General features: G+C 42.6%; 1 protein-coding gene across 7 annotated transcripts in view; it reads right to left on the bottom strand.

Annotated features, from left to right (window-relative positions):
• LOC110509551 (calcium/calmodulin-dependent protein kinase type II subunit beta) overlaps positions 1-26,468 on the bottom strand; it is a 62,796-nt gene that overhangs the window by 23,000 nt on the left and 13,328 nt on the right. For 3 of the 7 annotated variants that reach the window (XM_036967691.1, XM_036967688.1, XM_036967686.1), the window contains exons 7-14: positions 20,797-20,899; positions 14,004-14,087; positions 13,782-13,876; positions 13,556-13,678; positions 13,400-13,483; positions 13,216-13,264; positions 7,805-7,876; positions 4,701-4,735 (exon numbers count right to left, since the gene is read on the bottom strand). In XM_036967691.1, coding sequence (XP_036823586.1) covers positions 4,701-4,735; positions 7,805-7,876; positions 13,216-13,264; positions 13,400-13,483; positions 13,556-13,678; positions 13,782-13,876; positions 14,004-14,087; positions 20,797-20,899 — 645 coding nt within the window. The remainder of the gene's footprint in view (positions 1-4,700; positions 4,736-7,804; positions 7,877-13,215; positions 13,265-13,399; positions 13,484-13,555; positions 13,679-13,781; positions 13,877-14,003; positions 14,088-20,796; positions 20,900-26,468) is intronic. The other 4 variants (XM_036967689.1, XM_036967687.1, XM_036967692.1 and 1 more) reach the window with 2 other exon arrangements.

The raw sequence follows: 26,468 nt of genomic DNA, 5'->3' as shown, positions 1-26,468 counted from the left end.
AAAGGAACTTAGCCATCCATTTACATCCTTTATTACCTTATTGGAGAGTAATACTGGGATCATTTGGATTGGGTAAAGTAGTCTAGGTAAAATGTTCATTTTCAAGAGGGATATTCTACCCAACCAAGAAATCGGGAGAGAGTTCCAGCGCTCCAGATCCTGTCTTATTGTATCAAACAAGGGAACAAAATTGGCTTTGTACATTTGCTGGAATTTAGGAGTTACAAATATACCCAGATACATGAAACCTGAGGGAGACCATTTAAAAGGGAAGGGGGGAGAAGTATTAGGTACAGAGTGCAGGCTACCAAGTGGCATAGCCTCTGACTTAGTTAGGTTAATCTTGTAGCCTGAGAATTCGCTGAATAATTCAATAATATTAATAAGAGCTGTAATTGAAGTCTCGGGACTAGAGATGAATATCAGGACATCATCAGCATACAAGCTTATTTTATGGTGAACATCACCAATGAGCAGCCCCTGTATAGAGGCCCTGATGGCCTCGGCCAGTGGTTCCATAACGAGTGCAAAGAGGGGGGATAAAGGACAGCCCTGTCTGGTACCTCTGTGTATAGAGAAGTTATTTGACCTTGGCCCATTAGTAAGGACAGCAGCCTGAGGATCATCATATAAAACTTTCACCCATTTTATAAAGTTGTCACCCAGACCAAATTTATTTAGAGCAAATAATAGGTAAGACCACTCCACACGATCAAATGCTTTCTCAGCATCTAGGGAGAGCACCAGACCATCCACAGCACTTTGTTGGTAAGCTTGAATTACATTAAGAAGCCGCCTGACATTGTTGCATGACTTACGGCCCTTAATGAAGCCAGTTTGGTCTCCTTTCACAATTAATGGCAGTGAGTCCTCTAATCTTGTGGCTAGAATTTTAGAAAGCAATTTTCTATCCACATTCAGAAGGGAAATTGGTCTGTACGAGGAACAAGACTCTGGACATTTTCCCTTTTTGAGAATAAGTGAAATGTTGGCTTCTCTCAGCGTTTGAGGGAGTTGGTCATTTGAAAATGAGTGATTAAACATATCCCGCAATGGCTCAAGGATCAGGCCATGGAACTCTTTATAGAACTCACTACAAAACCCGTCTGGTCCTGGGGCCTTACCATTTTGCATATTCTTAATTGCGAACATTATCTCTTCCTTGGTAATAGGGGCATTAAGGAGGGACCGCTGCTCTTCGGAGATAGTAGGGAGCTCAATCTTACAAAATAAGTTCTCCATTAATTTGGGTGCATCATTTGGCAGTTCTGAGGCATAAAGATTTGTATAAAATTTCTTAAATGAGTCACTTATCAATTTATTTTCATATAAGTGATTACCATCAGAGTCAGTAATAGTAGCAATTGACTGAGAGACAGCTCTCTTTTTAGCTAGGTATGCCAAGTACTTTCCTGGCTTATCGCCATGTTCATATAGCTTTTGCCTCACAAATCTCATTTTCTTTTCAGCGTCCTGTGTTAGGAGAGAGTCTAACGTTGATCTAATGACTGATATTTCCTTTAATAGGGCAGGAGTGGGCGTTTTAATGTAGTCCTTCTCTTTAGTTCCTAATTCACCCTCTAACATTTTTTGCTTTTCACGCTTTTTCCGTCTCTTAGTAGCTGTGTATGACATAATCAGACCCCTGGCATACGCTTTACAGGTCTCCCAAAGGAGCGAGGGGTTATCTGTTGATTGAGAGTTAATAGAGAAAAATGCTTTAAACTCTGTAATGAAATATGATGTGAATGTATGGTCTTTAAGAATGGTTGTGTTCAACCTCCAATGTCTTGACCGATTGAATGCCCCGTTGAGTTTTATGTCCAGGATCACCTCAGCCTGATCAGATATGACTATGCTTCCTATCCTAGCGGATAGAACAGACTGCAGAGACGTCCTGGGCACAAAAACATAATATATTCTAGTCTGACATCCATGAGGTGCAGAGAAAAAAGTGAACTCTCTGTTGGAGGGATGAAAAGCTCTCCAGACATCCGCATACCCCAGATCATCACAAATAGCTTTAAGTGACTTAGCTTGAGGAGAGAGTGAAGCTAAACCGCTGGGGAACCTATCAATAAGGGGGTTCAACAAGCAGTTAAAATCTCCTCCAACCACTGCAGTGTCCGAGTTTAATTCTGAAAAGTCTAGAAAAACCTTAGTGAGGAAATCAGGGGGGTGAGCAGGGGGGAAGTAAATATTCATTATAGAAATGTTCTGCCCTTGTAAAGTACCATTAATTATAACAAAGCGACCAAATTTATCTTTCACACAATTCAAGACCTTAAGTGGTAAGTTATTTTTCACCAGAATTGCTACCCCTCTACTTCTGGATGTAAATGATGAGAAAAACACTTGACCAAACCCCCCTTGTTGTAATTTCAGGTGCTCCTTATCCTCCAAATGAGTTTCTTGCAACAGGGCAATATCAATATTTTTTTTTTCAAAAAAGATAGTACCTTCTTCCTCTTAATGGGGTTATGGCTCCCTCTAATGTTCCATGTACATACACGCAGTCCATTACCTGCCATTGTATCTTGACCATTCAATATCCAGACTGAATCCCACTGTAAAAGTGGGGTGGTACCTTTTTCCATGTGTTGAACTCTCCTCCATCTCACTGAGCATAAACGATATGAACCCTGAACTCGAACTATACTAAACCCAAAAATTAAACATGTAAAGATCCAAAAGGGGGTTTTCCCACTAGCTAACATGCAGGGGATTTCAACTCTCCAATGTAGACTCTTAAGTCTGCATCGCCGCTCCATAGCCTCATCCTTTATATGTATGGAAAAGAAAATCAATAGGAGAATATTGAGGCTCTTCCACCTAAAACCAAACCTGGGCACCAATATGGATTCACACATATCTCAGCCTGAGCTATAGCGGCTATTACTTTAGCAAGAAAAATAATAAAGATACGAATATTACTGAGCCGAAGTACGTGAGGACTCACGTCACTGTTTCATGATCAGATTCAACCAAAAATAAACAAAGTTATCCAATGCTGCTGAGGTGCAGCTTAAAAGTTATTTCCCCGAGAGAGTCAATAAACGCAACAGCCTCTTCAGGTGTGTAGAGCTTTTTAGGTGATCCGTTGACCATAATCTTCAATGTGGCCGGGTACAACAGTGCGTAGTCCATCTTCATTCTCCTGAGTCGAGCCTTCGCCTCATCAAACGCTTTGCGTCTTCGTACAACCGCCGTGGAATAATCATTGAAGAATAAAACCTTAGGAATTTTACGTTGACTACCATCAGAGCCGATGTTTCTAGCCGCATCCATGACGCGCTGCTTGTCGGTGAAGTTGTGGAACTTTATAACCACCGGCCGTGGGCGCTGATTGGGACCGGGTATCGGTGCTTGAGAGCGATGGGCTCTGTCCAGCTTCACACGGCCTGCCTTAGTGTCCATTTGTAGGTAGCCAGGGATCCATTCCTCAAAGAATTTTACTGAACGTGTCCCTTCAGAATTTTCCGGGAGTCCCACAACACGAATATTGCATCTGCGTCCTCGATTATCCAAGTCGTCAATGTGCTCCGCCATTTCGCGCACCTGTTTCTCAAGTGCTTTTAGCTTAGCGTCCATAGATGTAGTTGAAGTTTCCACTGCATCAATTCTTCCTTCCGCCTCAACAACACGTTCCACAACCCTCTGTAGTTCAGCTGAATGGCCTGCTATTGCTTCCAAGACCGTTCTTATCTTAGCATCGATCACTTTAGTAATGTTATCAGTCATCTTTTGAATCACCAGGTCCATTGTGCCTGTATCCGCAATGGTGCTAGCCTCGCTAACGTTAGCTAGCTCCTCATGCACATCCACAGGGGTGGGGGTTTTGGTCGACTTCTTAGTAGTTCTGTTGGGCATGTTGTCGGAGATTTTTGCGAAAAAGTCGTCAAGACTCATTATATGGTAACTTGTTTAGCCAATTCTACCACTTTTTCAAGCTAGGAGATTAATGTAAAAATATAAATTTACGAATGCCACGAGAGCTCGCTGAAACACCGTGTTCTCTCTACGGCGCCATTTTCATCCCCCCTATTGTGCTACTTAACGATGATAGCCCCTTGAATCTCTCAATCAATCAGAGAAGATTACTGCTGACATGCAGCACTGCTGTGAATGTTTTAAGTTCTAAGATGGCAACCACATCACTCTCTGCAATTTAACCAGTGGATACAGTTACTATTAGATGTTATAAAATCAGAATTATCGACAGCGAGAATAAACGGTGCTAGTCCAGGGAGACTGGGTGGGAAGCATGGTTTCCAGGTGGGGAGGGATGATGTAGGCGGGTGGATGGGGACTGAGTGGGGAATGGGTCGGGGTTATCTTTTCATGCATTTATTTGATTGTAAAATAAAAATTACTAAACGAAATAAAAAAGTTGCTCACAAAAAAAATAGCTGATGATATAATATATACAGTATGTTTGGTTTGACCTCTGTGCGATCAAGTCAGTCCACATGAATGTTACATTTTAACTACATAGCTAGAGCGTATCCGACTATGCCTGACAGTCAGACTAATAGGCTACACACACGCGCACACAGAGGTGACATAATGCCCAGTGTACACAGAGTGAGAATAAACACACACACACCCAAAGAGCATGCCCACAAAACACAGCATATCACTGTCAATTGCAATTGCAGGAGGGGCAGATAGAGGGGAGGATACACATGTTTGTGTCTTACCTTGATATCAGCCTTCTTGTTGAGGAGACTCTTGGCTGCGAAAGAGATTGAGAACACACTCAGAGGGTGTTCATCATACACACTCATTTACTAAAACACACCTCAAACATACACACGCATGAGTGTCGATACCTATCTTACGCCTAGCTAGCTAACACACACATTGAACTCTGCCTGCAAACTCAACAAACCCTCTAACACACACACACACGGAACTCTCGAAAGCCAACACTGTAAACACTCAAGCTCGTATACACACACAAACTACTGTAAACCCTTAAACTAACACTCCCACACAACACACACACACGGGGGGGAGGGGGGGGGATTAGGGGTCAAAGGGCAGGGGAATATGGAATGGAGAAGCAGGTGTATAAATCTCAGAGGCAGGTGGGATGCACTCAGATTAAGATTAGGGGATTCCTCTCAGGGAATATAGTATGAAGTGCCATGACAATGATGATACACACATTCTTTACTAGCCTAGGCAGCCGCCAGAGCTCAACTATTGTCTAGGCTTAATTTGCTCAGCCAGTTATACACTAGTGTGCCCCAGTAACCGGTTTGTACATAAAACATCCTCTATTCAGGCTGCAAAGGTATCGGTTTCCTCTTTAACTAGCTTTAATGGTGTACCACCAGCCAAAAAACTGGTTAAGTACTGTCTTAATAAAACAATTTTCACCACCTTGAAAGAGTGGCTAATGCCTGATGGTGTGCCCCACGGTCAGCCAGGGGTAAACAACAGACTGCTACAACCTGATTGCACACCGCGTTCAGCCAACACCCGGAAGTCATCTGAAAATCCAGAAATGGTGGCGGAAAATGGTGTTATATTACGAGAGTATGCATATTTTCCCCGTGTTTTTTCCCCGCAGCGGCACGCCATTAAAGCTAGTTAAAGAGGAAACTGATGCCTTTACAGCCTGAATTGACAATGTTTTATGTACGAACCGGTCACAGGGGGGGGACACAAGTATATTACAGGCTGAGCACATTAAGCCTAGACGATAGTGGAGATCTTGCACCCACCAGTGGCATTACAATAGAAATAGATCATATACATGCGCATGCACATAGATACTCATAAGAACTTGCATTTCTGTATGAATTAACACTTTCACTCTCACACACAGATTAAATAATTTTTCTCCCCTCAATCTGCACACAATACCTCATGACAAAGAAAAAACAGGTTTTTAGAAATTCAGACCCTTCACTCAGTACTTTATTTGAGCACCTTTGGCAGCCTCGAGTCTTCTTGGGTATGATGCTACAAGCTTGGCACACCTGTATTTGGGGAGTTTCTCGCATTCTTCTCTGCAGATCCTCTCAAACTCTCAGGATGAATGTTGTGGAATTATTGTAATCAAAAGGAGAGACCTTTTACATTTCTTCAAAACAAGCAAACGTTATTATTTCATTACTGCAGTAATGGAGCTTGTCAACGATCCGTTGAGAGATCAATGAGCGGATTTGAGCTATAGCATTTTATAGCAAAGTCCATCCTCCTGGATGTTCATGACAAACAACAGATGTATGGAATGGGTCACAAGGTTAAGATTCGTATGAAAGATACTAATAATTCACAGCAAACAGTATCTGCTGTAAAGACTGTTCTCATTGTGTAGAGACCAAGGTCTGGTAACCGACATCGTAAATCTTTTGTCAGTATTAAATCTCCCAGAGCTCACTTTCAGTTCACACAGACACAATAGAGTTATAAAAACCCTCTATTCAGAAGCCACTCCTGCGTTGTCTTGGCTGTGTGCCTAGGGTCGTTGTCATGTTGAAGGTGAACCTTCGCCCCAGTCTGAGTGCTCTGGAGCAGGTTTTCACCAAGGATCTCTCTGTACTTTGCTCCATTCATCTTTCCCTTGCTTTCCCACCACCATGCTTCACCGTAGGGATGGTGTCAGGTTTCTTCCAGATGTGACGCTTGGCCAAAGAGTTCAATCTTAGTTTCATCAGACCAGAGAATCTTGTTTCTCATGGTATGAGAGTCCTTTAGGTGCCTTTGGCAAACTGTCATGTGCCTTTTATTGAGGAGTGGCTTCCGTCTGACCACTCTACCATAAAGGCCTGATTGGTGGAGTGCTGCAGAGATGGTTGTCCTTCTGGAAGGTTCTCCCATCTCCACAGAGGAACTCTGGAGCTCTGTAAGAAGTGACCATCAGGTGCTTGGTCACCTCCCTGACCGAAGCCCTTCTCCACAGATTGCGCAGATTGCCCAAACTTATTCAATTTAAGAATGATGGAGGCCACTGTGTTCTTGAGGACCTTCAATGCTGCAGACAATTTTTGGTACCCTTCTGCAGATCTGTGCCTCGACACAATCCTGTCTTGGAGCTTTACGGACAATTCCTTCGACCCCATGGCTTGGTTTTTGCTGACATGCACTGTCAACTGTGGGACCTTAAATAGACAGGTGTGTGCCTTTCCAAATCATGTCCAATCAATTGAATTTACCACAGGTGGACTCCGATTAAGTTGTAGAAACATCTCAAGGATGGAAACAGGATGCACCTGAGCTCAATTTCAAGTCTCCTAACAAAGGGTCTGAATACTTAGTTGAAGTCGGAAGTTTACATACACTTAGGTTGGAGTCATTAACTCGTTTTTCAAGCACTCCACAAATTTCTTGTTAACAAACTATAGTTTTGGCAAGTCGGTTAGGACACCTACTTTGTGCATGAGACAAGTAATTTTTCCAACAACCTTCTAAGGTGGCCAAAATAATGATAATAATACATGACCCTCAGCATGATAGGATGTTTCAATATCATTTGTATCCATAGTTTACTCCAGTGTTTTGATTAGTTTGCGAAGGGCAGAAAAAATACAGAAAAACGACTCCAAAGGCACAAAAGACTAAAGAATGTTAGAGAGCGAGGGGGTGGGAGGGAGAGCGGGAGAGATGGATACGCCATGCATGCTGCCTTATTTGTTAGAGGGGGAAGGAAGGAGGAAGGAGGGATAAGAGGAAGAACACAAGAAGAGCAAAAGGGAAGGATGAGGAAAGGAGTGTGAGGGAGAGGAGAGAAGGTGTACAAGTGGAGGAGGAGGTATAGAAGCGAGTGATGGAGGGAGGAGAGAGAGGATACCTTGCTCCACTATCCCAGCGGTAGTTCCAGAAACAGTAGTGATTGATGCCGGAGATGTAGACTGTCTACCAACTGACACAGAGAGAGGGAGAGAAATAGAGAAAGACAGAGAACAAGTGAAAGCAAAGAACAGAAAAGGGGAAAGGAGCGAGGGAAGAGAAGACAGAAGTGTGTTAGTGTGAAGTGGACAGATTGAAGTCACGTTAGGTCCAAGGTAAGTCAAACGTCTCAGAGTAAGTGCTGATCTAGGATCAGGTACCTCCCCTGTCCATTCATTATAATCTAAAAGGCTAAACTGATCTCAGATCTGCCCTCCTACTCTGAGATGCAAGTCTCCTTCCCATTTTACCTGGGTCAATAGACACAGTGTGAGTGCAGAGGAAGTAGGGATGTGACAAATTGAATATATTTCTAATAGAAATAGTTCAACCAAATTACACATTGGTTTCCTTACCCTGTAAACAGTCTATGTACAAGGTATGACAGCAATCCATGCTTTGGTTTAGTATCCCTGACAGCGGTTGGCCCTCCTCTCTTCAAGTCAGAGACTGTTCTCTCTTTTACTGCACGGCAAGCGGTACCGACGCACCAAGTCTGGAACCAACAGGACGTTGAACAGGTTCTGTCCCCAAGCCATAAGACTGCTAAATAGATAACCAAATAGCTACCCGAACTATCTGCATTGAACTTTTTTGCAAAAAACTTTTCTGACTCATCATGTCTAACTCATCTGACTCATCACGTCAATTTATTCCTAGTTATATGTACATATCTACACTATATGGCCAAAAATATATGGACACATCGTCGTTAAACATCTCATTCCAAAATCATGGCCATTAATATGGAGTTGGTCCTCCCTTTGCTGCTATAACAGCCTCCACTCTTCTGGGAAGGCTTTCCGCTAGAGGCTGGAACATTGCTGTGGGGACGGGCACTGATGTTGGACGATTAGGCCCGACTTGCAGTCGGTGTTCCAATTCATCCCAAAGTTGTATGAGGTCAGGGCTCTGTGGAGGCCAGTCAAGTTCTTCCACACCGATCTCGACAAACAATTTTTGTCCTCGCTTTGTCCACGGGGGCATTGTCATGCTGAAACAGGAAAGGGCCTTGCCACAAAGTTGGAAGCATATAATTTTTTATAAAAAAAATTATTTCACCTTTATTTAACCAGGTAGGTTCTCATTTACAACTGCGACCTGGCCAAGATAAAGCAAAGCAGTGCGACAAAAACAACAACACAGCGTTACACATAAACAAACGTACAGTCAATAACACAATAGAAAAATCTATGTACAGCGTGTGCAAATGTAGAAGAGTAGGGAGGTAAGGCAATAAATAGGCCATGGAGGCAAAATAATTACAATTCAGCATTAACACTGGAGTGATAGATTAAATCTAGAATCAGCTTCCTATTTCACAACAAAGCCTCCTTCATTCATGCTGCCAAACATACCCAAACATACCCTTTTGCACCCCAAGTAGAGATACTGGGGTGCAAATGAGCAAGAGGATAAGTAACAATATGGGGATGAAGTAGTTGGGTGTGCTATTTACAGATTGGCTGTGTACAGGTACAGTGATCTGTAAACTGCTCTAACAGATGATGCTTAAAGTTAGAAAGGGAGATATAAAACTCCAGCTTCAGTGATTTTTGCAATTCGTTCCAGTCATTGGCAGCAGAGAACTAGAAGGAAAGGCGGTCAAAGGAAGTGTTGGCTTTGGGGATGACCAGTGAAATATACCTGCTGGAGCGCATGCTACGGGTGGGTGTTGCTATGGTGATCAGTGAGCTGAGATCAGGCGGAGCTTTACCTAGCAAAGACTTATAGATGACCTGGAGCCAGTGGGTTTGGCGACGAATATGTAGTGAGGACCAGCCAACGAGAGCATACAGGTTGCAGTGGTGGGTGGTATATGGGGCTTTGGTGAAAAAACGGATGGCACTGTGATAGACTACATCCAATTTGCTGAGTAGAGTGTTGGAGGCTATTTTGTAAATGACATCGCCGAAGTCAAGGATCGGTAATAGTCAGTTTTACGAGGGTATGTTTGGCAGCATGAATGAAGGAGGCTTTGTTGTGAAATAGGAAGCTGATTCTAGATTTAATTTTGGATTGGAGATGCTTAATGTGAGTCTGGAAGGAGAATTTACAGTCTAACCAGACACCTAGCTATTTGTAGTTGTCCACATATTCTAAGTCAGAACTGTCCAGGGTAGTGATGCTAGTCGGGCGGGAGGGTGTGGGCAGAAATCGGTTGAAGAGCATGCACTTAGTTTTACTTGCATTTAAAAGCAGTTGGAGACCTCGGAAGGAGTGTTGTATGGCATTGAAGCTCGTTTGGAGGTTTGTTAGCACAGTGTCCAAAGAAGGGCCAGATGTATACAGAACTGCAGTAGTCAACTGTGAATGCTGTTATTGTTGAGTGGAAACATCTAGGAGCAACAACAGCTTGGCTGCAAAGTGGTAGGCCACACAATGTCATTGTACGCTATAGCAATTTCCCTTCACTGGAAATAAGGGACCTAGCCTGAACCATGAAAAACAGCCCCAGACCATTATTCCTCCTCCACCAACCTTTACAGTTAGGCAGGTAGCAAACCCAGATTCATCCGTCAGACTGCCAGATGGTGAAGCATGGTGATCTTAGGCTTGTGTGCGGCTTCTTGGCCATTGAAACCCATTTCATGAAGCTCCCGACGAACAGTTCTTGTGCTGACGTTGCTTCCAGAGTCAGTTTGGAACTCGGTAGTGAGTGTTACAACCGAGGACAGACGATTTTGTCATGCTGCGTGCTTCAGCACTCGGTGGTCTACCACTTTGTAGCCAAGATATTGTTGCTCCTAGATGTTTCCACTTCACAATAACAGCATTTACAGTTGACCGGGACAGATCTAGCAAGGTAGAAATTTGATGAACTGACTTGATGGAAAGGTGTCATCCTATGACGGCACCACGTTGAACGTCACTGAGCTCTTCAGTACGGGCCATTCTACGACCAATGTTTGTTTATCGAGATCGCATGGCTGTGTGCTCGATTTTATACACCTGTCAAAAATGGGGGTGGCTGAAATAGCCAGAATCCACTAATTTGAAGTCATTACCACTAACTTATGGCCATGCAGTGTACCTCAATTACCTTGCACCCTTGTACCTCGTACCCTTGCACATCAAGTCGGTACTGGTAACCTTTGTATATAGTAGCCAAGTTATTGTTACTCATTGTGTATCTATTATTACGTGTTTTACTTTTAGAATATTTCTGTTTTCTTTCTCTCTGCATTGTTGGGAAGGGCCGGTAAGTAAGCATTTCACTGGTAGTCCACACCACAAATTTGATTTGTTTCTAAATGCTAATGTTTTAGTATTTGTGGCACAAATCCCACTCAAGTCGACCTCCTGAGTGGTGCAGTGGTCTAAGGCACTGCATCGCAGTACTAGCTGTGCCACTAGAGATTCCGAGTTCGAGTCCAGGCTCTGTCGCAGCTTCCGGGTTAAGTGGGCATTGTGTCAAGAAGCAGTGTGGCTTGGTTGGGTTGTGTTTCGGAGGACGCACGGCTCTCGACCTTTGCATCTCCCATACAGGAGTTGCAGCGATGAGACAAGACTGTAACTACCAATTGGATACCACAAAAATTAGCATTGTTCACACATGTTCAAATAATCCATAAGTGACTTTGGTAAACTTCACAATTCATTTTAGATACTTTTGGATTATTTGGACATGATGCGCAAAAAATGCTAATATCCGTCCCATGACTTGAATTGCATTTGTGCCACAAATGCTAAAGTGTTAACATTTGGAAACAGTGCCTGGGAAACTAAAAACAAAACATGGATTGCTGTCATACCTTTTCCATAGATTGCTTACACAATAAGGAAACCAAAATGTAATTTTGTAATTTGGGTGAACTCTCCCTTTTTAAAGTTTAAACGGCCATCGGTTTTCCGTTAAAGCGAAAAGAAAAATTCCCCAAATGCTATTGCGCTCAATGAAGTTCTATTTACGGAAGTCATGCCATAGGCTTTAGTGTGAAGTTGTCTAATGTTTGTTGTTGGGGCTGCTACCAGGATGTGTTTGGGTCTTACGGTTCGTCCCTTTCAGATGGTTAAGCATTGCACCTGTACTACCATACTGTACCTCAATTCCACCTCGCATTTCACCACCTTCTCATTTAACTTCTCAAAGTATTGCCATGCAGGACTTCGCTGCTGTCCTTTCTCTGCCTTTTTTCCAACTGTTAATGATGATGACGTAGTGGTGGATAGTCGACTCCAAAATAATAGATTCCTCGACTTCTTGCACGTCGACTCCCGGTGTCGACTCCCATTTCTGAGTGTCAAGATTTGATTCCGCTAGAAATCGACTCCTCGCCTGCTAAAATTCACTATTTTTGGAACGGAGGAGACTGATTTAGTTGCTGTACTTCCAAGAACACAAACACTTGCATCGTGCAGAGCAGGCTAGCGAGGGACCGAGAAAGGGGAGGGGTGTATAGGCAGGTCAGGTATAGGCAGGTCGGCCACTAGGCAGACAGAGTCAGGGACCTATCATCAATGAATAGGCTAGGATATTCTACACGCACCAGACCGAAGACTGAACACAAACGTGTATCATTAGCAAAGAGAAAAAGCAGGCGAGCCAGCGTGAGGGAGAGAGAGGAGGGGGCAGACAGAAAGGACTGTGCGCAGTTGTCTTGGTAATCTGTATCTCGCAATGTCTCTTCTTGCAATGCCTCGCAAATTCACTAAAGTAGCCTAAAGTTCACTTCTACCTCTCTGGTTCTATTTAAATTACACATCAGGCCTTTATAGCCTATCGTCTAGTTAGGCTATAACACGGCAAAGAATACGTTTTGTGATAACTGCACTGTGATATACATTTTGTGGGCAAAAAAACATTTTTAACTTTAATGATCACAATTTCGTTTTAAAGTTCACACCCCTAAGTGGAAGAGTAACATGTAATGATCCATGCAAGTTACCATTGTAGTCAAACTTAGTAAATTGGAGGTGAAACTCAATTTGTGATAATAAGAAAGTGAGAGAGAGTGTGTGTGTACGATTGCGGAGTATGTGACTGTAGCATGCATTTGTGCATGCGCAGTTTGACATTTATTGTCATGAATCTTTCCTTGGAGGCAGAACTGAGAGATTTCCGCGAGATGGGCCAGCTGAAAAGTAAAAATAGGCTATATTGTAAAGATTCATGAAAATTAATATGATCTTTTTGGTCTTAATTTAAGGTTAGGCATTAGGGTTAGCAGTGTGGTTAAGGTTAGGTTTAGAATCAGATTTTGTGACTATGCCAGCTAGTAACCACTCCGCAGATCTTCCTCCAGTACATGAGTCATCCCAATAAATGCCAACCTGCTGTGCATGCGTGTAAGTGTTTATGAAGACACACACATTTACCGGAGAAATTCCTCGTCACCAGCATAGCAGTCAGGACTGCTCCCTATGGACAGCAAGAGAGAGAGAAAAGAGATGGGGTGAGTGGTAGATTACTAGGTTAGTCTGAGAAGTGAGAAGGCTCACAGATGTTTATTGAAGGCATTCCTGTGGATTATGAGATTATTAAAATAGAGCAGACCTTGAGTTTCCTCCGGGCGTTGAACTTCTTCAGGCACTCCACCGTCTCCTGTCTGTGCATCATGGACGCCACCGTGGAGCGTTGCTGGAGAAAGAGAGAGACAATGTCAAACAGAGAGGAAACAGAGAGGAAAAGTGTGTGTGTGTCTGTACTTACAGAGACCCATGGGTGTTTGAGGGCCTCCTGGGCAGTTATCCTCTTGGCAGGGTTAATAGTCAACATCTGGTTAATCAGGTTCTTGGCTTCTGGAGTCACCGAGTCCCACTCTGGAGATGGAAACTATACACACACACACACACACAGATTGATAGACAAAGGTGACACAGAGTGTGTGTGCTTGTGAGTGTGCGCTTGCATGTGAGTGTGTGTGTGTATATCTCACGTCATAGGCTCCTGCTTTGATTTGCTGGTAGAGTTTGTGTTGGTCCTCATCCCAAAATGGAGGATACCCCACTAGCAGGATGTACAGGATCACACCTATACATAAACACACACATACACGGACACATGCACAGAGACACACATACGTTGAGTGGTGAGGGGGGGGCAGGAGATATAGAAGAGAGGGATGAGACAGCGAGATAATAAAGTGATCTGCACTCACCACAGGCCCAGATGTCGACAGGTTTACCATAGGCCTCCTTCCTCAGTACCTCTGGAGATAGGTAGCCTGGGGTACCTGCAAAACCTACACACACAACGACACAAACAAGAACAGTCATCAAGCTGTATTTGACTTTACTCGTGTGATATGATGATGATTTTGGTAGTCAAACACAGCAGACTAAACAATGCAGCGAGACTGATTCCACTGTATGTATTTTATTTAGTTGAAAACTGTTACCAAATACCATAAACTGAAATACATTTATTTAACTGAAATGGACAGCTGAACTGGGAAGTCCTGCTGTACAAATTGTCGTTTTTGACAGGTTATTTGTTATTTTTTTGTAAGCTTAGGCCTACTGTGTTCATTTTTGTATTCATGTGTTTTTACATTTTGTATTTGCAATGTAAATCATGCTGTGTAACTGACTATGATGCAATAAAGAAAGTATTGTAATAGAATATATCCAATTTGATCTAACATGACTTATGACACAACAAACGAGGGGGTTCCAGGGGTTCCAACACCTGACATTCTAGAATTCTCCTGTCATTCTGTTCTCTTGAGCAACCATCGATCAATAAGCAATCCCTCTGCCCAGATGTTCATTTGCCGCTGTCGCCGTACCTGGAAGAGAGCCTGGGCCGTCCTGTTGAAGACCACTTCCCGGTATAGGTGAGAAACGGTTCGCCACCGGACCCCTGCTCCACACTATCGGCTTGGGAAGAGGGTATGGCTCTTCACCCGCAACATGCCCCTCCGGGTGTAGTCCCCTAAACTTTCCCCCCACTTCATCGGCCCGTTCCCCATCTCTAGTGTCATTAGCCCCACTGCTGTTCGTCTCCGTATTCACCCTACTTTCCAGGATTGTGTCTAGGATTAAGCCCGTGTCTCACAGCCCTTTGTCTTCTGTTTCCAGGCCCACCCGTCCTCCCCGTGTCATCGATGGCCTTCCAGCGTACATGGTGAGACACCTCCTGAGTGTTCAACCACAGGGCAGGGGTTTCCAGTACCTGGTTGACTGGGAGTGTTATGGCCCAGAGGAGAGGTGCTGGGTCCCTGCTAGAGACATCCTGGATCCAGGCCTCATGGCCGACTTCCACCGCCGACACCCCTGATCTGTTTCACCTGTCTTTGTGATTGTTTCCACCCCTTCCAGGTGTCGCCCCTCTTCCCCATTATCCCCTGTGTATTTATACCTGTGTTCTCTATTTGTCTGTTGACAGTTTGTCAAGTCAACCAGTGTTTTTGTTCTCAGCTCCTGCTTTTCCCAGGCTCTCTTTTTCTCGCCCTCCTGGTTTTGACCCTTGCCTGTTCTAACTCTGAGCCCACCTGCCTGACCACTCTGCCTGACCCTGAGCCTGCCTGCCGACCTGTAGCTTTGCCCCACCTCTGGATTATTGACCTCTGCCTACCCTGACCCTGCCTGCCGTCTGGTACCGTTGACCCACGTCTGGTTTACTGACCCTTGCCTGCCTTGACAGGTCTATTGCATGCCCCTGTTGGATTATTATACCATTGTTAATTCAATATGTCTGCATCTGGGTCTTACTTTCATATCTGATAAGGAGGCTCATGCTTCTCATTCCCTTCCATAGACTTACACAGTAATTCTGGCAACTTCCAGAGCTCTTTCAGCATGAACTGACATGTTGTCCTCCCAATCAAAGGATCAGAGAATTAATCTAATACATAACCTACAGCCAGCTAGCTAGCACTACAGTGCATAAAATGTGGTGAATAGTTGACTCAAAGAGAAAGACAATAGTTTAACAGTTTTGAACAAATTAATTTACTTAAAAATGAAGCGAGAGAGATATAGCTATATTTCGTATACTTTTTTTCACTTTCACTTAGCTAGCGAATGCAGCTAGCTAATTTATCCTACTAAAAAACCCAGCTCAAACTGAGAGGGATGCTATGTTAGCTAGCTGGCTATGGCTATCCAACACTGGAAGTCTTCCAAGTCAAGGTAGCCTTTTGGTTTTATTAATTTATTGCCACTGGGGCCCGCTGGTGTAACTGCTAAACTGCTTGCTGATGGTACACTGTACTGCATGATTGCAGTGGGTTTACTAACACATTAGTTGTAATAGCTATGTTGACTATGACGTTCGCTAATATGGTGACAACGATGTAGGCTGTGTGTAGCGGTTATTATATAAAATTTTGGTTTGGAAAGGTTTTTTCACCTGGTCACAGACAGCTAATTTGTTGTGCACTGAAGGCCACAAGTGAAGGGAAGGGAAAGGTGAGAGGAGATTGCGTAGATTCGAGAAGGAATTATGAGATCATGCTGTTTGTATGTGGCTGCTATGAAAGTGAACTATGTTTGCGTGTGATCAGCTGGTGTATTAATTCCGCCAATTCTGTTGAAAACGTTTCATAAATGGAAGCAAATGGAAACAAAACAGGAATAAAAATACCTTTCCAATAGAAGCTCTTGTTTGCAACTGCTGGACTAATGATTGATTACACCCTAGATCAGCTAGATGCAGGCAAGAGTGTGCAAAGCAGTATTGAATGTGTCACTGTCACCTCTCGACCTGTGTACCTACATTGTAAACTTTTATTCATAGGCTGTGTATAGGGAACATTTGAGTATGATGTAGTAACCTAAACCTATCATCTTAGACGGCACCGACCACAACTTCTCCATCCTTTGTTCACTCGAATATGGTTATGTCAAATATGTTAATTAACCCAGACGATGATGAGCGTGACCTGAACATGATCAAATTTATAACCATCCGTGGAAGCCCTATGAGGATCATGTGGTCTCAGCATGACCAATCCTTGAGAAAGGATTTGTTAAGAATCTGGACAAGACATTCTGCAACAAAGGTCTTCTTTGCCTTCGGAAACATTGTCTCCGGGAAGCTGGTTTCTGAGGAGAATAGGCAATCTAAAGGCAACGCTGAGGCTTCTGAAAGAGCCATAACAAAATGAAACGGAATGCTCCTAGAAGAAAAAATGTTTTCATTGGACCCTTCAAATCTCTTCAGAAGCGAAAGGCTGGAACCAGCTCCAGGGCCAGGGCCAAAGACTTCACCAATGTCTACATTAATCATTTTGGTCAGGATGTCAAGTTGAGACAGCTCTTTGGATATGGTCAAATCACATTGTATTGGTTGCATAAACATATTTGGTGAGTGTTTGCCAGATGTGTCTTATATGTGGTGCAATGCCACATGTTAATGCCACTTTCTAGATGTGAGTTAAAACTTAGTGTCTGTGATTCCAGTGTCTAATTGGAGTGTATCTGACCACCTCAAGCTGTGGATCAGATGAATGGCAAGGAGCTGAACGGGAAGCGACTCTATGTGGGTAGTGCCCAGACGAAAGCAGAGCGTCAGGTAGAGCTGAAACAGCCCAGACATCAAGGAGTGAACCTTTATTTAAAATATCTGGAAGGTAACACTGACACTGATAAGCTACACAAGGAGTTCTCTCATTTCGGGACTATCACCAGTACCAAGGTGATGAGGACAGAGGGCCGACCAAAGCGAGGGCTTTGGCTTTGTGGGCCTCTCCTTCCCCCGAGGAGGCCACCAAGGCTGTGGCGGAGATGAAAGGCTGCATTGTGTCTACTAAGCCACTGTATGTGGCCCCAACCCAGAACAAGGCACAGCGCGTCAAATTCCTCACAAACAAATACAAGAAGAGGATGGCCAGCAACATAGCTGAGACCAACCCTAACCCAATGATCATCTTCTACCAGCCTGCTGCTCCAACTGGGTACTGTGTCTGCCAATCAGGTAAATCCAAATTATTTGATTTCATGTGGACATTACTGTGAAATCGAAACTTGAGTAATGTGAATTACAGGAAAAATCCACTCAAAACCTACACTGAGTGTACAAAAGATTAAGAACACCTTGCGAATATGGAGTTCCCCCCTCTTTTCCTATAAGTACAGCCTAAATTCCTCAGGGCATGGACTCTACAAGGTGTCCAAAGCATTCATGATTGAAGTGGATTTAACAAGCGACATCAATATGGGATCATAGCATTCACCTGGATTCACCTGGTCAGTCTATGTCATGGAGAGAGTTCAATCATAATGTTTGTACACTCAGTGTATATTTTGGTATTTTTTTAATTAGTCCACTGTTAATACAATCCCAAAATGTTTCGCACGTCAGCAGTCAAGAGTTTAAGATATGGGACTTTCAAGAAGAAAACCGTCACTTGCCACATCGTCATGATGCATTTTGCGTCAAGTGATGTATTTTGCGTCATGATGATGTGAAACTCCAATATTTTGAAAACTTGACTGCTGACATTTGGAACTGTATTTAACAGTGGACAAAGGAAGAAAAAAAATATATATCTACAGTGCCTTGCGAAAGTATTCGGCCCCCTTGAACTTTGCGACCTTTTGCCACATTTCAGGCTTCAAACATAAAGATATAAAACTGTACTTTTTTGTGAAGAATCAACAACAAGTGGGACACAATCATGAAGTGGAACGACATTTATTGGATATTTCAAACTTTTTTAACAAATCAAAAACTGAAAAATGTGCAAAATTATTCAGCCCCTTTACTTTCAGTGCAGCAAACTCTCTCCAGAAGTTCAGTGAGGATCTCTGAATGATCCAATGTTGGCCTAAATGACTAATGATGATAAATACATTCCACCTGTGTGTAATCAAGTCTCCGTATAAATGCACCTGCACTGTGATAGTCTCAGAGGTCCGTTAAAAGCGCAGAGAGCATCATGAAGAACAAGGAACACACCAGGCAGGTCCGAGATACTGTTGTGAAGAAGTTTAAAACCGGATTTGGATACAAAAATATTTCCCAAGCTTTAAACATCCCAAGGAGCACTGTGCAAGCGATAATATTGAAATGGAAGGAGTATCAGACCACTGCAAATCTACCAAGACCTGGCCGTCCCTCTAAACTTTCAGCTCATACAAGGAGAAGACTGATCAGAGATGCAGCCAAGAGGCCCATGATCACTCTGGATGAACTGCAGAGATCTACAGCTGAGGTGGGAGACTCTGTCCATAGGACAACAATCAGTCGTATATTGCACAAATCTGGCCTTTATGGAAGATTGGCAAGAAGAAAGCCATTTCTTAAAAATATCCATATAAAGTGTCGCTTAAAGTTTGTCACAAGCCACCTGGGAGACACACCAAACATGTGGAAGAAGGTGCTCTGGTCAGATGAAACCAAAATTGAACTTTTTGGCAACAATGCAAAACATTTTGTTTGGCGTAAAAGCAACACAGCTGAACACACCATCCCCACTGTCAAACATGGTGGTGGCAGCATCATGGTTTGGGCCTGCTTTTCTTCAGCAGGGACAGGGAAGATGGTTAAAATTGATGGGAAGATGGATGGAGCCAAATACAGGACCATTCTGGAAGAAAACCTGATGGAGTCTGCAAAAGACCTGAGACCGGCACGGAGATTTGTCTTCCAACAAGACAATGATCCAAAACATAAAGCAAAATCTACAATGGAATGGTTCAAAAATAAACATATCCAGGTGTTAGAATGGCCAAGTCAAAGTCCAGACCTGAATCCAATCGAGAATCTGTGGAAAGAACTGAAAACTGCTGTTCACAAATGCTCTCCATCCAACCTCACTGAGCTCGAGCTGTTTTGCAAGGAGGAATGGGAAAAAATGTCAGTCTCTCGATGTGCAAAACTGATAGAGACATACCCCAAGCGACTTACAGCTGTAGGTATGTAATCGCAGCAAAAGGTGGTGCTACAAAGTATTAACTTAAGGGGGCTGAATAATTTTGCAAGCCCAATTTTTCAGTTTTTGATTTGTTAAAAAAGTTTGAAATATCCAATAAATGTCGTTCCACTTCATGATTGTGTCCCACTTGTTGTTGATTCTTCACAAAAAAATACAGTTTTATATCTTTATGTTTGAAGCCTGAAATGTGGCAAAAGTTTGCAAAGTTCAAGGGGGCCGAATACTTTCGCAAGGCACTGTATATATATATATATATATAGTTGAGTGTAACAACTTTCACCGAAGCAAAACAATGCATTTACAGTGCATTCGGAAAGTAAACAGACCACTTCACTTTTTCCACATTCTTACGTTACAGCCTTCTTCTAAAACAGATTAAATGTTGTTGTTTTTCTCATCCATCTACACACACTACTCAATAATGACAAAGCAAAAACAGCTTTCTAGAATTTTTTGCAAATATATAAAAAATAGACATTTTCAGGTCTGTGTGCTGAAGGTCGTTGTCCTGTTGGAAAGTGTGAGGTCCTGAGCACCTTGGAGCAGGTTTTCATCAAGGATCTCTCTGTACTTTGCTCCGTTCATCTTTCCCTCGATCCTGACTAGTCTCCCAGTCCCTGCCGCTGAAAAATATCCTCACAGCACGATACTGCCACCACGATGCTTCACCGTAGGGATGGTGCCAGGTTTCCTCCAGACGTAACGCTTGGCGTTCAGGACATAGAGTTCAATCTTGGTTTCATCAGACCAGAAAATCTTGTTGGTCATTATGGGGTATTATGTGTAGATTGATGAGGGGGGAAAATTATTTTATACATTTTAGAATAAGGCTGTAATGTAACAAAATGTGGAAAAAGTGAAGGGGTCTGAATACTTTCAGAATGCACTGTATACCTTGAAGATAAGGTTGATTAATAAAAAAATATATAATTGAGGTTTAAAAATGTGAAAAAATATTCTTACAAGAGAATAGCTAGTCTCTGGGCCATACAAACACGTGTTAAAACATGAATACAGTGTGTGTGTGCGAGTGGGTGCGTGTGTGCTAACTGAGTGTGTGTGGACGTACCGAACCATGCCTGTTGGTCTCCCTGCACCTCGATGGCCAGTCCAAAGTCAGCCAACTTCACTGCAGCGTTCTTACACTTACTGGCCAGCAGCAAGTTCTCTGGCTACACAGGGGACAGATGGGACATGAAGGCAAACACTTTCACGGGGTGTTGTGCACAGAGATCCTATTAAATGTGTTATTATATGGTGCTAGGCCTAAAATCATGTAGTAGTAATGCACTTGCACATACACACACACATGAACATGCATGTACACTACCGGTCAAAAGTTTTAGAACACCTAATGTCATTCAAGAGTTTTTCTTTATTTATACTATTTCCTACATTGTAGAATAATACCGAAGACATCAACACTTTGAAATAACACACATTGAATCATGTAGTAACCAAAAAAGTGTTAAACAAATTTATATTTGAGAATCTTCAAATAGCCACCCCTTGGCTTGATGACAGCTTTGCACACTCTTGGCATTCTCTCAACCAGCTTCACCTGGAATGCTTTTCCAACACTCTTGAAGGAGTTCCCACATATCCTGAGCACTTGTTGGCTGATTTTCCTTCACTCTGCCGTCCGACTCATCCCAAACCATCACAATTTGGTTGAGGTCGGGGGATTGTGGAGGCCAGGTCATCTGATGCAGCACTCCATCACTCTCCTTCTTGGGAAAATAGCCCTTACACATCCTGGAGGTGTGTTGGGTCATTGTCCTGTTGAAAATCCAATGATAGTCCCACTAAGCACAAACCAGACGGGATGGTGTATCGCTGCAGAATGCTGCGGGAGCCATGCTTGTTAAGTATGCCTTGAATTCTAATTAAATCAGACGGTGTCACCAGCAAAGCACTCCCACACCATAATACCACCTCCTCCATGCTTTATGGTGGTAAATACACATGCGGAGATCATCAGTTCACCTACTCTGCGCCTCAAAAAGACACGGAGGTTTGAATAAAAAATCTTGAATTTGGACTCTAATGAACTTCTCCTCAAGCATTTATTTGGGCTACAATTTCTGAGGCTGGTAACTCTAATGAACTTATCCTCTGCAGCAGAGGTAACTCTGGGTCTTCCTTTCCTGTGGCCGTCCTCATGAAAGCCAGTTTCATCATAGTGCTTGATGGTTTGTGCGACTGCACTTGAAGAAACTTCCAAATTTCATGAAATGTTTCATATAGATTGACCTTCATGTCTTAAAGTAATGATGGACTGTTGTTTCTCCTTACTTATTTGAGCTGTTCCTGCCATAATATGGACTTGGTCTTTTACCAAATAGGGCTATCTTCTGTATACCACCCGTACCTTGTCACAACGCAACTGGTTGGCTCAAACGCATTAAGATGGAAAGAAATTCCACAAATTAACTTTTAAGAAGACACACCTGTTAATTGAAATGCATTCCAGGTGACTACTTCATGATGCTGGTTGAGAGAATGCCAAGTGTGTGCAAAGCTGTCATCAAGGCAGAGGGTGGTTATTTGAAGAATCTTGATTTGTTTATCACTTTTTTGGTTACTACATGATTCCATATGTGTTATTTCATCGTTTTGATGTCTTCACTATTATTCTACAATGTAGAAAATAGTAAAAATGAAGAAAAACCATTGAATGAGCAGGTGTTCTAAAACTTTTGACTGGTAGTGTACACACACAGAGACACACACACAAGCATCCACATACGCGCACACACACACACTACCACTCAAACGTTTGGGGTCACTTAGAAATGTCCTTGTTTTTGAAAGAAAAGCACATTTTTTGTCAATTTAAAATAACATGATTAAAATTGATCAGAAATACAGTGTAGACATTGTTAATGTTGTAAATGACTGCAAATTACTATACTACTCCCTTCACATAACAGCGCAAACTGTCTAACCAGAATAGAAAGAGTGGGAGGCTTCGGTGCATAACTGAGCAAGAGGACAAGTACATTGGAGTGTCTAGTTTGAGAAACAGACGCCTCACAAGTCCTCAACTGGCAGCTTCATTAAATAGTACCCGCAAAACACCAGTCTCAACATCAACAGTGAAGAGGCGACTCCGGGATGCTGGCCTACCAGCCAGGTCGTTCAAGATCCACTGCGAGATTAGCAGCCAGGTCACCATCCATCCAAGTCTGAGGATGTCAGGAGATGATGTGGAAGCCGGACATTATGGCCAACTGTTACCTTCAAGTAGGTTTCGGTTTTGCTAGGGCATTGTGAATGGCAGATGGGTGTAAAAGCCTAAACCTAACCTTAACCCTAGCCTTAACCCAAAAACCTAACCTAACTTTAACCCTAATTCTTACCTTAACCCTAAACCCCCTAGAAATAGCATTTGACCCTGTGGGGACTAACAAATGTCCCCAGTTGGTCACATTTTTGTTCGTTTACTATTCTTGTGGGGACTTCTGGTACCCACAACATGTCCACACACACACACAGTGGAACTGTGTTAATACCAGTGGGACTGCTGTATAATGTCAGCATGACGGCAGAGAGCAGTTTTATTAAACCTATGACATTTTTATTGTGTCAGGAGCATGACAGGTTTGTAGAAAATCGATCCTAACCTATTCTTATGCCTTGACAATTACACACACATCTATGTCTTACTATACTTTAATTGATTCCCATTCAAAATCCTATTTTCCCTAACCCTAGCCCGAACCCTTGTCCTACTCCAAACCCTCATTCTAACTAACTCTAACCCAAATGCCTAAAGTAGCTGTTTTAGAAGGGAGGACCGGCAAAATGTCCTCACTTCACTGAATTTTAGTTGGCTTACTATTCTTGTGAGGACACACAATCTCTTTTCGTCCAGCTGACACCAAGATACACACACAATTAGTTTTTTTTTTGCGCTTTGGTGCAATTTTCACAAGTGGTAAATGTTCACAACTCTTGTACAAACCTCAAAACTCTAAGCACATTTTCAATTGACTAAGTACAACACACAAATTACTAAAATTGCATTGGCCAATACAGGACTGTAATACCATAATACAGTGGGGCAAAAAAGTATTTAGTCAGCCACCAATTGTGCAAGTTCTCCCACTTAAAAAGATGAGGCCAATTTGTTATTGACCAAATACTTATTTTCCACCATAATTTGCAAATATATTCATTAAAAATCCTACAATGTGATTTTCTGGAATTTTTGCCCCTCATTTTGTCTGTCATAGTTGAGGTGTACCTATGATGAAAATTACAGGCGCCTCTCATCTTTTTAAGTGGGAGAACTTGCACAATTGGTGGCTGACTAAATACTTTTTTGCCCCACTGCATATGCCATTTATTTAGCAGAACCTTTTATCCAACGTGACAACAGTCCACACATTTTGATATGTGAACACAGTGGGAATCGAACTGAGTCACTTACAGGACCATTACAATACGTAAGTACAATGCAATGCTGTAAAATACAATACAGAATTACAATACAGGTGGAAGATGTATGATTGCCATCCCCATGACCGTACCATCCTTGTTCAGGCCATGCATGTCTTGGCAATGTGCTTAGGGTCGTTGTCCTGTTGGAAAGTTAACCTTCACCCCAGTCTGAGGTCCTGAGCACTCTGGAACAGGTTTTCATCAAGGATATCTCTGTACTTTGCTCCATTCATCTTTCCATCGATCCTGACTAGTCTCCCAGTCATAAAAGCCTGATTGGTGGAGTGCTGCAGACATGGTTGTCTTTCTGGAAGGTTCTCCACAGAGGAACTCTGTCAAAGTGACCATCAGGTTTTTGGTCACCTCTCTGACCAAGGCTGGTCTCCCTCGATTGCTCAGTTTGGCCAGGCGGCCTGCTCTAGGAAAAGCCTTGGTGGTTCCAAACTTCTTCCATTTAAGAATTATGGAGGCCACTGTTTTCTTGAGGACCTTCAAATCTGTAGACATTTTTTGGTACCCTTCCCCAGATCTGTGCCTTGACACAATCCTGTCTCGGAGCACTACGGACAATTCCTTCGACCTCGTGGCTTGGTTTTGCTCTGACATTCACTTTCAACTGTGGGACCTTATGTAGACAGGTGTGTGCCTTTTCAAATCATGTCCAATCAATTGAATTTACCACAGGACTCCAATCAAGTTGTAGAAACATCTCAAGGATGATCAATGGAAACAGAATGCACCTGCGCTATATTTCGATTCTCATACCAAAGGGTCTGAATATTTATGTAAATAAGGTAGTTAAATTGTTTTATAAACGTGCAAAAATTTCAACAAAAAAATCAGTTTTTGCTTTGTCAGGGGGATTCCTAGTCAGTTGTACAACTGAATGCCTTCAACTGAAATGCGTCTTCCGCATTTAAGGCAATCCTTCTGAATCAGAGAGGTGCTGCCTTAATCGATATCCACGTCTTCAGCGCCCGGGGAACAGTGGGTTAACTGCCTTACTCAAGGCCAGAACGAAAGATTTTTACCTTGTCAGCTTGGGGGTTCGTTTCAGCAACCTTTTGGTTACTGGCCCAAAGCTCTAACCACTAGGCTACCTGCCACCCTAGAATAAGGCTGCAATGTAACAAAATGTGGAATAAGTCAAGGGTTCTGAATATTTTCCGAATGCACTATGTCAGGCTTGGATTCATCATGTAAAAATGTTTTTTCCCCAGGTGTATGAACATGATGGTATTTACTGTGATTTCAATGGGAACCTATGGCCAAATGCTCAAGATAGGCTTGATGCAAACTAGTGGCTGCTAAACGTTTTTATTATTTTCTATAATTTGATTACATTGTGAACGATGTCTTCAATGATCGCACCTTTATTATCACATAGGATAGAAATTATGGAAATTAGATGTTTAATCAATTTTAATGAGTAGTGCAAATGTATTGCCTAATGTGAGAACAGTGTAATTTACTGTACTGTAGAATACTACATTCAAAGGGCATTTTTGAAAAATGGATTAACTGGTTGTTAAAATAACTCAATTGAGAAGATATCATGTTGTGTTTTGGTGATTACATTCCACAGTAAACCTGTTATTTTGGATCAATGGTTGTGTGGTGAAGGATGTCAACAAACAAAATGAATGCACAATGAAAGGTGCTGAATGTAAGGCTGGCTGTGTTACTAGTGTTCAACATACAGTTGAAGTCGGAAGTTTACATACACCTTAGCCAAATACATTTAAACTCAGTTTCACAATTCTTGACATTTAATCCTAGTAAAAATTCCGTCTTAGGCCAGTTAGGATCACCACTTTATTTTAATAATGTGAAATGTCAGAATAATAGGAGAGAGAATGATTTATTTCAGCTTTTATTTCTTTCATCACATTCCCAGTGGGTCAGAAGTTTGCATACCCTCAATTAGTATTTGGTAGCATTGTCTTCAAATTGTTTATCTTGGGTCAAACGTTTCGGGTAGCCTTCCACAAGCTTCCCACAATAAGTTGGGTGAATTTTGGCCCATTCCTCCTGACAGAGCTGGTGTAACTGAGTCAGGTTTGTAGGCCTCCTTGCTCGCACACACTTTTTCAGTTCTCCCCACAAATGTTCTATAGTATTGAGGTCAGGGTTTTCTGATGGCCACTCCAATACCTTGACTTTGTTGTCCTTTAGCCATTTTGCCACAACTTTGGAAGTATGTTTGGGGTCATTGTCCATTTAGATTACCCATTTGCAACCAAGCTTTAACTTCATGACTGATGTCTTGAGATGTTATTTCAGCATACAGATGAA

This window comes from Oncorhynchus mykiss, chromosome Y (genome assembly GCF_013265735.2).
Source record: "Oncorhynchus mykiss isolate Arlee chromosome Y, USDA_OmykA_1.1, whole genome shotgun sequence".
In the NCBI taxonomy this organism is placed as follows: domain Eukaryota; kingdom Metazoa; phylum Chordata; class Actinopteri; order Salmoniformes; family Salmonidae; genus Oncorhynchus; species Oncorhynchus mykiss.
Note: the sequence above shows the minus strand (reverse complement) of the source record. Positions and strands in the feature narration are given on the sequence as shown.